The following is a 13,169-nucleotide window of genomic DNA, read 5'->3' as shown; positions in this document are numbered from 1 at the left end:
TATTACACTGTCATGTAATTGTTGCTTTTGGTCACAAGTGCTCTGCTCTATTCCACTTTATCCTATATAATAAAACGCACCTGCAACATTCTGAAGCTGACTGCATGGCTGAGGCATTCCTGCTCTCTGTATCCATCTCTTGAATTGACATAGAGGCATATTTTCAAAGCACTTAGCCTTCCAAAGTTCCATAGAAACTTATGGAACTTTGTAAGGCTAAGTGCTTTGAAAATATGCCTCATAACGTACTTCCGGGTTCGTCACAAGCAGAAGTGACCAACCACACGAGGTTTCTCGGCTTCAGAATGTTGGAGGTGCATTCTATTACATAGGATTGGTCAGTTCATTGAAGCACAGCCAGAGCTCAGCGTCCTGCACAATAACGCTCAGACACCAGAGACGGGGGGGGGGGGGGGGGGGGGGGGGGGTAGTATCTCTGTCACACACACACTCTCTCTCACAGTCAATGTCTTTCTCTCTCTCACTCTCACACACTCTATGTCTCACACTGTATCACATTCACTCTCTCTGTGTCACACAGTCACTCACACACTCTCTTGGTCTCATACACTCAGTCTCGCAGAGAGTCTGTGTCTCACACACTCTTGCATACACTGTATCTGTGTGAAATACACTCTCTCACACTGTGTCTCACATACGCACTTGCACACACTCTCATTCTCACACACACACACACTCTCACACAGACTCACTCTCTCACACACACTCGTACATTCACTCTCTCTGTCACACACAGTCACTCTCACATACACTCTCTCAGACATACACACTCCGAGGAAAACCTTGCTAGTGCCCGTTTCATTTGTGTCAGAAACGGGCCTTTTTTACTAGTTAAAAAAATATTAGCACGGATAGAAAACCTGTAATCTGCCTGATGAAGGACGGTGCTTCTGTGTGAAAACTGCTGCAGGGACCATTGCTCGCTTTCCATTTGGGATCTCATATCCACTTAACACTTCTTTGAATGTCTGGACATTGTTCTTTAGACAAATGCCGTCACTGATCTCTCTCAAGGGAGTCCAGGCTGCAAGGACGGCATGAACTCACGGCAAAAACTACAGCTTGGAGTCGGCCAGTGCAAGGGACCCTAGAGAACTACTTCAGTGACGTTCACTTTTGCCAAGGGACACTAGTGCACAGGGGCAGTTGCCCTGTCTGGCTAACCCTTGTAACCTCAAGTAGGGGATATAAAGACCTGGAAACCTGTATTATCTCTAAGGGCAGCGCGTGGCACATAACATTCTAAGCAGATCTCGTTTCTCAGGGCCGCCAAGAGAGGGGTGCAGGGGCGGCATGATTCCCTGGGCCCGGCCTCCAAGGGGGCCTGGTGCCAGAAGATTCTGCTGTCTCGCTCTCCTACTCCTGTGTGTTAGGGCCCAGGTGATTGCATTAATGTGATAACCTGGGATGGGGGGAGGGGGTTGTCCCAGCACGCAGAAGCAGGAAAGTGACAGATTGAGGGAGGAGCTGATGCAGAAAGTTAAGGGGATGGGGTGGGCGTGGCCTGATTGTGGGAGGGGCCTGCCTTTTCTGCCAGGACCATTAGTTGAACGCATTGACCTCCTCTGTATTTATCCTGTACAGTGTAAGGTGTGGAGTGGACCTATTAGTAGGTTCCAGAACTTTTGCAGCTAAGTCTGATGATCCTTCTTGTCAGTCACAGTGCTGCCATTAGGTGAGCAAGGTTGTATAATTTTGGGAGCTGCACCTAGTGACTTTGCTGTACAGGGGGGCCAATGCTCAAAGCCCAGGTGCTGAAGCCCACAACGCAAACCCCATAGCGCAAAAACAGCGCAGAAAAATAGCCAATGCTCAAAGCAAATGACATTCAAATTGTAGATGCAGATAATTCACGCTATTAAACTGAAAGCAAGGTGAAGGAACATTCCTGGCACATGCATACAAGAGTGGGACTTGAACCGGCCACCTCTGGATTTCAAGACCGTTGCTCTAACCACTAGGCCACTCCTCCACATGCATACAAGAGCCATGCTTATCACAGAACTTTACGGATATATCTAGACAAACCCAGAAGTATAAACACACATGAAACTCATGTGAAAAACTACAGCTTGGAGTCCGCCAGTGCCAGGGACCCTAAAGAACGACTTCAGCGACATTCACTTTGCTTTTAGTTTCAAAGTGTTAGATATGCAACTGTAATTACTGTTTGAGATGTGCAATTGATGAGAAAGATGGGGTTTTTTTGTTTTTAGTTTCAATGTATTAGATATGCAATTGAAAATTCTCCTGAAGAATTTACAATACTAGGACTAGGGGACATGCAATGAAGCTACAAAGTAGTAAATTTGAAACAAATAGGAGAAAATATTTGTTCACTCAACATGTAATTAAACTCTGGAATTTGTTGCCAGAGAATGTAGTAAAAACAGCTTAGCGGGGTTTAAAAAAGGTTTGGATATCTTCCTAAAAGAAAAGTCCATAAGCCATTATTAAGATGGACTTGGGGAAAATCCACTTCTTATTTCTAGGATAAGCAGCATAAAATGTATTGTACTGTTTTGGGATCTTGCCAGGTACTTGTGACCTGGATTGGCCACTGTTGGAAACAGGATGCTGGGCTTGATGGACCTTCGGTCTGTCCCAGTATGGCAATACTTATGTACTTTTGTTTGTAATCCGCTTAGAATCTCTTTTGAACTTAGCGGAATATAAGAATCACACAAGATAGCACATCAGCGTTGTTCTCCACCTTTAAATATGAGCTTTTCAAAAATTGCACTTAATTTTTTTTTTGAAAGGCTCATATTTAAGCACAGAAAAAACAGGTGCCCATATTTGCTTTCGCTTTCAGTTTTGCTCAGACTTGTATACGTTTGTTTCTCATGGTCAACGCTTAGAAGCTTCATGGACTTCCGCTTCTAAAAGACACGAAACCAGAAGTTTAGTGTGAGAAATTCAGAAGAAATACTCTTCCCCAAGCTCCGCTAGGCTACCCCTGAGCTGCCGTAGGTTTTCAGCGTTCTAGACCACCATTTGCATCTGGGCATTGCATCGCTGCCATTTGAGTATTAGAAAGGAATAGTTACTCACCTCATTCACATCCATTTAAGTACATTACAATGCAATCTGTGGCCATCTTTGGCACACCCGTTGCCCATGCTAGAGCCCTCTGAGCATTCAGCGCTGTATAATGTGGGTGCAAAACCAGTGCTAACCCCTTTTACTGCTGGCATCCAACCCCAGGGGCACAAAGGAGTCCCACATCCACCCTTTTGCTTCCTGTTCCAGCTTCTCCCCTCGAGCTGAGTTTTGCCTACAAATATCTGTTTCTCAACCCTGATTGTAGTTCCTTCCCTTGTTTTCTGAAGTACTGTAGTTGTGTAAATTGCTTTGTTAGTTCCAACAAAAAAGGCAGTATAACAGCTGCAAAATAAACAGAAAAATAATCATAAAGTATTAGGTGGTTGAACCAGGGGCGTAGCCAGACCTCGGCGGGAGGGGGGGAACAGAGCCCAAGGTGGGGGGGCACTGTTTAGCCGCTCCCCCTGCCACAACCGCACCCCCCCCCACTGCAGCCCGACTGCCCCGCCGCCGCATCATCAGGTACCTTGTTTGCTGGCGGGGGTCCCCAATCCCCGCCAGCCGAAGAGTCTTCTTCAGCATCGGTTGACACCGGCGCCTTCGTTGTGTGATCATCTGTTTCTGACGCCTTACGTCCTGCATAATGTGTAAGCCACATTGAACTTACCATGAGTGGCGCTGAAGAAGACTTCAGCTGGTGGGGATTGGGGACCCCCGCCAGCAAACAAGGTACCTGATGATGCAGGGTGGGGGTGGGCGGCGGCGGGGGGGAGGGTCAAATGTAGAGGGGGCCAGGGCATAATCTGTGGGGGCCCATGCCCCCCTGGCCCCACATAGCTACGCCCCTGGGTTGAACTAGAGGACATGAATTGAGGTTGAAGGGGGGCAGACTCAGGAGTAATGTCAGGAAGTAATTTTTCACAGAAAGGGTGGTAGATATGTGGAATGCCCTCCAGGTGGTAGAGATGAAAACGGTAACGGAATTCAAACATGCGTGGGATAAACCTAGTGGTTAGGGTGGTGGACTTTGGTCCTGGGAACTGGGTTCGATTCCCACTTCAGGCACAGGCAGCTCCTTGTGACTCTGGGCAAGTCACTTAACCCTCCATTGCCCCATGTAAGCCGCATTGAGCCTGCCATGAGTGGGAAAGCGCAGGGTACAAATGTAACAAAAATAAAATAGATACTATTGGAGATTCTACATGGAATGTTGCTACTATTGGAGATTCTACATGGAATGTTGCTATTCCACTAGCAACATTCCATGTAGAAGGCTGCACAGGCTTCTGTTTCTGTGAGTCTGCGCGGCCACATTGGTGATCTGCAAGGGCCAACTTCTACATGGAATGTTGCTAGCAACATTCCATGTAGAATCTCAAATAGTAGCAACAGTGGAGGAGTGGCCTAGTGGCTAGGGTGGTGGACTTTGGTCCTGAGAAACTGAGTTCAATTCCCACTTCAGGCACAGGCAGCTCCTTGTGACTCTGGGCAAGTCACTTAACCCTCCATTGCCCCATGTAAGCCACATTGAGCCTGCCATGAGTGGGAAAGCGCAGGGTACAAATGTAACAAAAATAAATAAATACAAAGGAATCCTGTTTAAAAGCAATGGATCCACGGAATCTTAGTGCAGATTAAGTGGTGACGCCGGTAATTGGGAAGCAAAACTGGTGCTGGGCAGACTTCTACGGTCTACTCCCTGATAGTAACTGAATAGATAGGGATGGGCTGGAGTAGAAATTTTAAGGGGTTTCGACGTTAGCTTGAGAACTTTTCGTACAAGAACAGTGTTGGGCAGACTTCTACGGTCTGTGCCCTGAGAATGACAAGGATAAATCAAACTTGGGTATAAAGTATCACATACCATGTAAAATGAGTTCATCTTGTTGGGCAGACTGGATGGCCCGTTCAGGCCTTTACCTGCCGTCATTTGCTATGTTACTCTTTGGGGTTCTACATGGAATGTTGCTACTAATTGGGATTCCAGAATTTTGTAACTCTTTAGGATTCCAGAATCTTCAGAACTTTTAGTACAAGAGACTTCTAGGGTCTGTGCCCTGAGAATGGCAAGGACAAATCAAACTCAGGTATACATATAAAGTATCACATACCATGTAAATGAGTTTATCTTGGGCAGACTGGATGGACCGTTCAGGTCTTTATCTGCCGTCATTTACTATGTTACTATCTAGGGGTGAACCTTCAGCCTTGTGCCCCATGCCCTCTTCCCTCCAGCCCCCCCTACCGGCGGTCTTAGCTTTTTCTTCCCTCGCTCACTGCTCAGCATCTCTCTTCCTTTGCTCACAGTCCATAAAGTGCCGAATCCGTCTCTGTCTCCAACATTTCCCCAGTCTCTGGGGCCGCTACTAGAGGCAGAAGAGAGGGGAGGGGTAAAGTGAAGCCAAGCCACCACCTCTCCGGGAGGAAGTGGGAAGAGCCGCTAGAGTAGACTGTGGAGCCGGGAACCGCGCCCAGAGCAGGAGAGGAGGGTGAGAAAGGACCGTGTGGATGCAGAGACACAGCGGAGAAAGAGCGAGCGCTACTGAAGAGGAGCGTTACCGAGAGGGAAGGGAGCTGGGGTTCCGGGGAGCGTCCCCCCCTCACTGGCCACCATGGCATTGTTGGCTCGTCACAACGGGGTCCGGGAGGAGGATACCCATATCGAGCTCTTCGTCAAGGTAACTGACATATCTTGAGGAGGGGGGGGGGGGTGCCGGCGTGCCCTTCGTCCCCTTCCCCAGCCTGGATCTTTATAAGTGGCAGCAGTAACCCCCCCCCCCCAATCCACGCTTCCCCCCCTTGCTGCTATCTTCTCCCCCCACCCCTTCCCAGTTTTGCTTTGCTCTGTTCTGCTCCTGCAGCTGATCCGAACTCTTTCCCTCCCCTCCAGTCCGATCCGAAACTTCTTGGCTAGTTGGGGCTTGGACCGGGGAGGGAGCCTGCTGGACAGTGGGTGAGGAGCGCCCTGAGGCTGCCTCCAGACGGGGAAGACGCAGAGATGGTGGCGGGCGGTTCCCGGGGCTCTTTCTGCATTGTGTCGGCATTGTCGCAGCCCCGGCCCCGCCCTCGAGAGAAACTGGGGGCACTGAGATGATCCGTTCCCACGTGCTCTGTAACTCTCCCACCCTGGTCTTAAGCTCTTTTGTGTCTGATGCTGATTTTCTGATTGTCTAAGTGGAAAGTACATGGGGAGGGGGGAGCCCGTGAGTCCCCTGTGACAGACGCCGAGCCAGCCACCGTGGTCGCCCCTGTACCTCAATGTTGACCGGCTGGGGGGTCCTTATGGTTTTTTTGTTCCTCACGGGCTCTTCATCCTGGAGGTGGCTGCATGCTTCTGAAGTTTGGCCGGGGGGGGGGTGGGGGGGGGGCCTTCTTTGGCTTAATTGGCTGGATGGCATCAGGGGCAGGGCAACACCTTTTTGAATGGAGGGCTCAAATAACCAACCCACTGCCAAGCTCTCTGGTTACTGATCACTACCATTTCTAGTAATCATTTCTACAGCACTTGGATAGACTAGTCAGTGCTGCACACAAACACACATGTTGGATCTCATAAAACTACCACCCAGAAACAGTACCAGCCTATGCCGAACTTATTTAAATCTGCATTATCCAGACTGCAGTGGACTTAGATACAAATACATAAGTACACAACTGTGGAACCCTTTGCCCAAAACCGTGAGATCTATCCATAACCATCTTAACTACTGAAAACCAACTTGTTTAAGAAGGCCTACCCCCATGACCTAAATTAACTTCCTAATTCCTGCAACACAACAAAATATGGACCGTACTAGACTTCTATCACCACCCCCTCTTTATCTCTTTGTTGCTTTATACTTACGTTTCTTACATGCTTACTACTGTACTGTGTATTTGTATTATTGAACCGGAGCCTACCTCCTCGGAATTGTGTAAACCACATTGAGCCTGCAACTAAGTGGGAAAATGTGGGATATAAAGGTGTTAAATAAATAAATAACAGACCAGTCCCTTTGACAGAGCTTACAGTCTATGGGGGCAGACTCAAAAAAGATGTCAGGAAGTATTTTTTCACGGAGAGGGTGGTGGACGCTTGGAATGCCCTCCCACGGGAGGTGGTGGAGATGAAAACGGTAACGGAATTCAAACATGCGTGGGATATGCATAAAGGAATCCTGTGCAGTAGGAATGGATCCTCAGAAGCTTAGCCAAAATTGGGTGGCGGAGCAGGTGGAGGAAGAGAGGTTGGTGGTTGGGAGCCGAGGATAGTGGAGGGCAGACTTATACGGTCTGTGCCAGAGCCAGTGATGGGAGGCGGGACTGGTGGTTGGGAGACGGGAAGTACTGCTGGGCAGACTTGTACGGTCTGTGCCCTGAAAAAGGCAGGTACAAATCAAGGTAAGGTATACACATATGAGTTTATCTTGTTGGGCAGACTGGATGGACCATGCAGGTCTTTTTCTGCTGTCATCTACTATGTTACTATGTCTATTCAAGACTCTTTTCAAAACTCTTGCTTTTCGTATCAGTTCACTGTTTTTCTTATTCCTCCTATGTCCTGTAAAATTGATTGACATGCTGCATTGGCCAAAATATTGGTGGGGCTTTGGCCCCCTGCTGCCTATATATCTAAAAAGCAATAAGAACATAATAATAGGCATATTGGGTCAGACCAATGGTCCATCGTCCAGTATCCTGTTTCCAACAGTGGCCATCCAGGTCACAAGTACCTGGCAGAACCCCAAATAGTAGCAACATTCCATGTAGAGTCTCAAAGAACAGTAAGATTCTGGAATTCCAAACAGTAGCAACATTCCAGAATCCCAGAGTAACAAGATTCCAGAGTCCTAAAGAGTAGCAAAATTCCATGCTACCAATCCCAGCGCGAGCAGTGGCTTCTCTCTGGCTATCCCAATAGCAGACTATGGACTTTTCCTCCAAGAACTTGTCCCAAAATATTTTTAAACCCAGATACGCTCTCCGCTGTTACTACAGGCAACGAATTCGAGAGCTTAACTGTTAGTTAAGTGGAAAAATATTTCCTCCTATTTGCTTTAAAAGTATTTCCATGTAAATTCATTGAGTGTCCCCTAGTCTTTGTACTTTTGGAACGAGTAAAATATTGATTTACTTCTACTCGTTCTACACCACTCAGGATTTTGTAGACCTCAATCATATCTCCCCTCATCCGTCTCTTTTCCAAGCTGAAGAGCCCTAACCTTTTTAGCCTTTCCTCATATGGGAGCAGTTCCATCCCCTTTATCATTTCGGTCGCTCTTCTTTGAACCTTTTCTAATTCCGCTATATCTTTTTTGAGATACGGCGACCAGAACTGAACTCAATACTCAAGGTGAGGTTGCACCATGGAGCGATACAGAGGCATTATAGTATTCTCAGTCTTATTTATCATTCCTTTTCTAATGATTCCTAACATCCTGTTTGCTTTTTTGGCCATCGCACACTGGCCAGAAGATTTCAGCGTATTGTCTACAATGACAACTAGATCTTTTTCTTGAGTGCTGACTTCTAAGGTGGACCCTAGCATCAGGTAACTATGATTCGGATTTTTCTTCCCAATGTGTGTCACTTAGCATTTGTCCACATTAAATTTCATTTGTCACAAAGGGGTCCGGGAGGATGCATGTGTATGTGTAATGACTAAGAGAATATTAGTGAGGGTGTTCTATCATCCAGCTGGACAGAATCAAAAGACTGACGGTGAAATACAGTAGGAATGAGGAAGGTTAACACATTTGGGACCCTAGTTACTAAGGTGCATAGAGATTTTAGCGCACCTACACTTAGTGTGCACGTTAACCATGTAAGCGCCTATAGAGAGATATTGTAGGCACGTATATGGCTAACGTATGTATATTTTTATTTTATTTATTTTTGTTACATTTGTACCCCGCACTTTCCCACTCGTGGCAGGCTCAATGCGGCTTACATAGGGCAATGGAGGGTTAAGTGACTTGCCCAGAGTCACAAGGAGCTGCTTGTGCCTGAAGTGGGAATCAAACTCAGTTCCTCAGGACCAAAGTCCACCACCCTAACCACTAGGCCACTCCTCCACTGTTGCTACTATTTGAGATTCTACATGGAATGTTGCTATTCTTCCATGTAGAGGTCAGCCCTTGCAGATCACCAATGTGGCCGCGCAGGCTTTTGCTTCTGTGAGTCTGACGTCCTGCACGTACGTGCAGGACGTCAGACTCACAGAAACAGAAGCCTGCGCAGCCTTCAACATGGAATGTTGCTAGTGGAATAGCAACATTCCATGTAGAATCTCCAATAGTAGCAACATTCCATGTAGAATCTCCAATAGTAGCAACAGAATCTCAGTAGTACCGTGTTTCCCCGAATATAAGACACTGCCTTATATTAATTTTTGCGCCCAAAAAGGCGCTAGGTCTTATTTTCAGGGGATGTCTTAATATTTCGGGGAAACACGGTTGGCCCGCCCACCTTCCCTCCGTCGCTCCTGCAACTACCGGTAACCCCCCACCCGAGGTCGCCCCCCCCCACCCGAGATGGCGCTTCCACCCGAAGTCGCCGGACCCCACCCCCCTCCGTCGCTCAGAAACTAACCTGAACTTAAGCCTCCTTTCACTTTCCTTCCAGTTCGCAGGAGCAGCAGGGCAGGGCAGGCCCTCTCCTTCCTTCCGAGCCCCACCCTCGCCTGACGTTACGTTACGTCAGGCGAGGGCGGGACACGGAAGGAAGGAGTGGCCTGCCCTCCTACTGCTGCTGCTTGCTGCGAACTGGAAGGAAAGTGAAAGGAGGCTTAAGTGCAGGTTAGTTTCGGAGCGACAGAGGGGGTTGGGGTCCGGCGACTTCGGGTGGGGGCGCCATCTCGGGTGGGGGGGGACGACCTCGGGTGGGGGGTTAGTTTCAGAACGACGGAGGGGGGCCCGGCGATCTCAGGGGGGGGGGGACCCTACTTACCGGGAAAAACAAAACTTTGCTAGGCCTTACTTTCGGGGGAGGCCTTATATTTTCTAAGGGCACCAAAAACCTCGGTAGGTCTTATTTTATGGGGATGCCCTATTTTCAGGGAAACACAGTAGCAACATTCCATGTAGAATCTCTAATAGTATCTATTTTATTTTTGTTACATTTGTACCCCATGCTTTCCCATTCATGGCAGGCTCAATGCAGCTTACATGGGGCAATGGAGGGTTAAGTGACTTGCCCAGAGTCACAAGGAGCTGCCTGTGCCTGAAGTGGGAATTGAACTCAGTTCCCCAGGACCAAAGTCCACCACCCTAACCACTAGGCCACTCCTCCACTCCTATGGTTAACACGCATTAAAAATGTTGAGGCATCTATAATGCTGCTTAGTGAACAGGGCTCTTGGTAACAATAATAATGAGAAATGTCAATAACCCAAAGTTGACTCAGTAAACATCTGATCTGGACATTGTAGGGAGGTGACTGTTTCGCTCCTGTTTCATGGAGCAGCTGGTCTTGAAACTGACAAAGGAGGAGGGGATTACTTTAGATCTAGTCCTTCCTGGAACACAGAGCCTGGCACAAGGAGTAACAGTGATGGGGTTCTTAGCAATAATGACCATAACACGATATAATTTGTCTTGGTGGAAGGAGGATACTAAGGAAATCTGATGCTGTAGTATTAAGTTTAAAAACAGGAGCATATGATACAATAAAGAAATTTTAGAAAAAAAAATTACTACTACTACTTAACATTTCTAAAGCGCTACTAGGGTTACGCAGCGCTGTACAATTTTAACATGGAAGGACAGTCCCTGCTCAAGGAGCTTACAATCTAAAAGACAGGTGTAAATCTAGAGACAAGTGTAGAGTCGATCTGATAGGGCAGATAGATTGGGGGGCATACTATATTTCTCGGAAGGTTAGGTGCCGAAAGCAGCATTGAAGAGGTGAGTTTTAAGCAGAGATTTGAAGATGGGTAGGGAGGGGGCTTGGCGTAGGGGTTGAGGAAGATTGTTCCAGGCATAGGGTGAGGCAAGGCAGAATGAGCGGAGCCTGGAGTTGGCAGTGGTGGAGAAGGGAACTGAAAGGAGGGATTTGTCCTGTGAGCGGAGGTTACGGGCGGGAACATAGGGGGAGATGAGGCTAGAGAGGTAGTGAGGAGCCGCAGACTGGGTGCATTTGTAGGTAAGGAGGAGAAGCTTGAATTGTATGCGGTATCTGATTGGAAGCCAGTGAAGTGACTTGAGGAGAGGGGTGATATGAGTATATCGGTTCTGGCGGAATATAAGACGTGAGGCAGCGTTCTGAACGGATTGAAGGGGGGATAGGTGGCTAAGTGGGAGGCCGGTGAGGAGTAAGTTGCAGTAGTCAAGGCGAGAGGTAATGAGAGCGTGGACGAGAGTTTGTGTGGTTGTTCTCAGAAAGGAAATAGGGAAATCGTCCCATCCCCTTTATCATTTTGGTTGCCCTTCTCTGTACCTTTTCTAATTCTACTATAACTTTTTTTGAGATACGGTGATCAGAATTGCACACAGAATTTGAGGTGTGGTCACACCATGGGGTGATACAAAGGAATTATAACCTTCTCATATTTGTTTTCCGTTCCTTTCCTAATAATTCCTAACATTGTATTTGCTTTCTTAGACTCCGCTGCACACTGTGAGCTGAGGATGTCAATGCATCATCAGTGATGACGCCTAGATCCTTTTCCTGGGCAGTGACTCTTAACGCAGAACCTTTGCGTCATGTACTTATAGTTTGGGTTACTTTTCCCTACATGCATCACTTTGCACTTTTTCACATCAAACGTCATCTACTATTGGAATTCCCAGTCTCATAAAGTCCTCGTGCAATTTTTCACAATCCTCTTGTCATTTAACAACTTTGAATAACCTTGTGTTGTCAATAAATTTAATCACTTCAATTATTATTCCTGTTTCTAGATCAATTATAAAGATTTTAAAAAGTAGTGGTCCCAGCACAGACCCCTGGGGAACCCTACTGTCTACCCTTCTTCATTAAGAAATTCCAAGAGGAATGTCCATAAACCATTATTAGCCAGATAGAGTAAGGAAAACCACTGCTAATCCCTGGGCATATGGAGCCTGGAAGCTCCCTGCTCCTTGGCATTGTGCTGGTCACTTGCGACCTGGATCACCCGCTGTTGGAAACAAGACAGTAGGCTTGAGGACTTTTTGATCTGACCCAGTTTGATATTTATGCTCCCGTGTTTCGGTCCTCAGTTTAGAGAAATCACCCTATTTATTTGACAGCATAAAGGTTCATGTCAGCAGCTCATTAACATAGCTATATGGAGTAATCCTGATAATGCCTACTTCACCTTTTCAGTCAGTTAAGTTGAAATATTCATGCTGAGAATATCTCCTGTTATATATATATATATATATATACGACCCCTTTTGAAATACCTTATAATTGTGGTCTGTCCACCTCACCAGTTTTTAAACATAATAATAGCCATTCTGGTTTGTACGAATGGTCCACCTAGCCCAGTAGCCTTCTTCCAACAGTGGCCAATCCAGGTCACAAGTACCTGGCAGAAACCCAAATACTAGCAACATTCCATGTAGAGTCTCAAAGAATAGCAAGATTCTGGAATCCCAAATAGTAGCAACATTCCAGAATCCTAAAGAATAACAAGATTCCAGAATGGGATCCTAAATAGTAGCAACATTCCATGCTACCAATCCCGGGGCAGTGGCTTCCCCCATGTCCATCTCAATAACAGACTATGGAGTTTTCCTCCAGACTCTTGTCCAAACTTTTTAAAACCCAGATATGCTAACCGCTGTTACCACATCCTCTGGCAGAGAGTTCCAGAGCTTAACTATTCTTTGAGTGACAAAATATTTTCTCCTATTTGTTTCAAAAGTATTTTCATGTAATGTCATTGAGTGTCCCCTAGTCTTTGTACTTTTTGAAGAGTGAAAAATCGATTCACGTTTACCTGTTCTACTCTACTCAGGATTTTGTAGACCTCAATCGTATCCCATCTCAGCCGTCTCTTTTCCAAACTGAAGAGCCTTAACCTCTTTAGCCTTTCCTCATACGGGAGGATTTCCATCCCCTTTATTATTTTGGTCGCTCTTCTTTGAACCTTTTCTAATTCCACTATATCTTTTGTGAGATAGAATGACCCGAACTTA

At 46.8% G+C, this 13,169-nt stretch overlaps 1 protein-coding gene across 1 annotated transcript in view; it reads left to right on the top strand.

Moving 5' to 3' along the window:
- Nucleotides 1–5,521: 5,521 nt before the first annotated feature.
- The window catches only part of CLIC4 (chloride intracellular channel 4), a 37,358-nt gene continuing 29,710 nt past the window's right edge, over nt 5,522–13,169 (top strand). Inside the window, exon 1 of the mRNA XM_030218072.1 lies at nt 5,522–5,744. Within this exon, the coding sequence (XP_030073932.1) occupies nt 5,679–5,744 (66 nt within the window). The 5' untranslated portion in view covers nt 5,522–5,678. The remainder of the gene's footprint in view (nt 5,745–13,169) is intronic.

Source organism: Microcaecilia unicolor, chromosome 11 (genome assembly GCF_901765095.1).
Source record: "Microcaecilia unicolor chromosome 11, aMicUni1.1, whole genome shotgun sequence".
Taxonomy (NCBI): domain Eukaryota; kingdom Metazoa; phylum Chordata; class Amphibia; order Gymnophiona; family Siphonopidae; genus Microcaecilia; species Microcaecilia unicolor.
The sequence above is the reverse complement of the archived record's forward strand: the minus strand, read 5'-3'. Positions and strand labels throughout refer to the sequence as shown.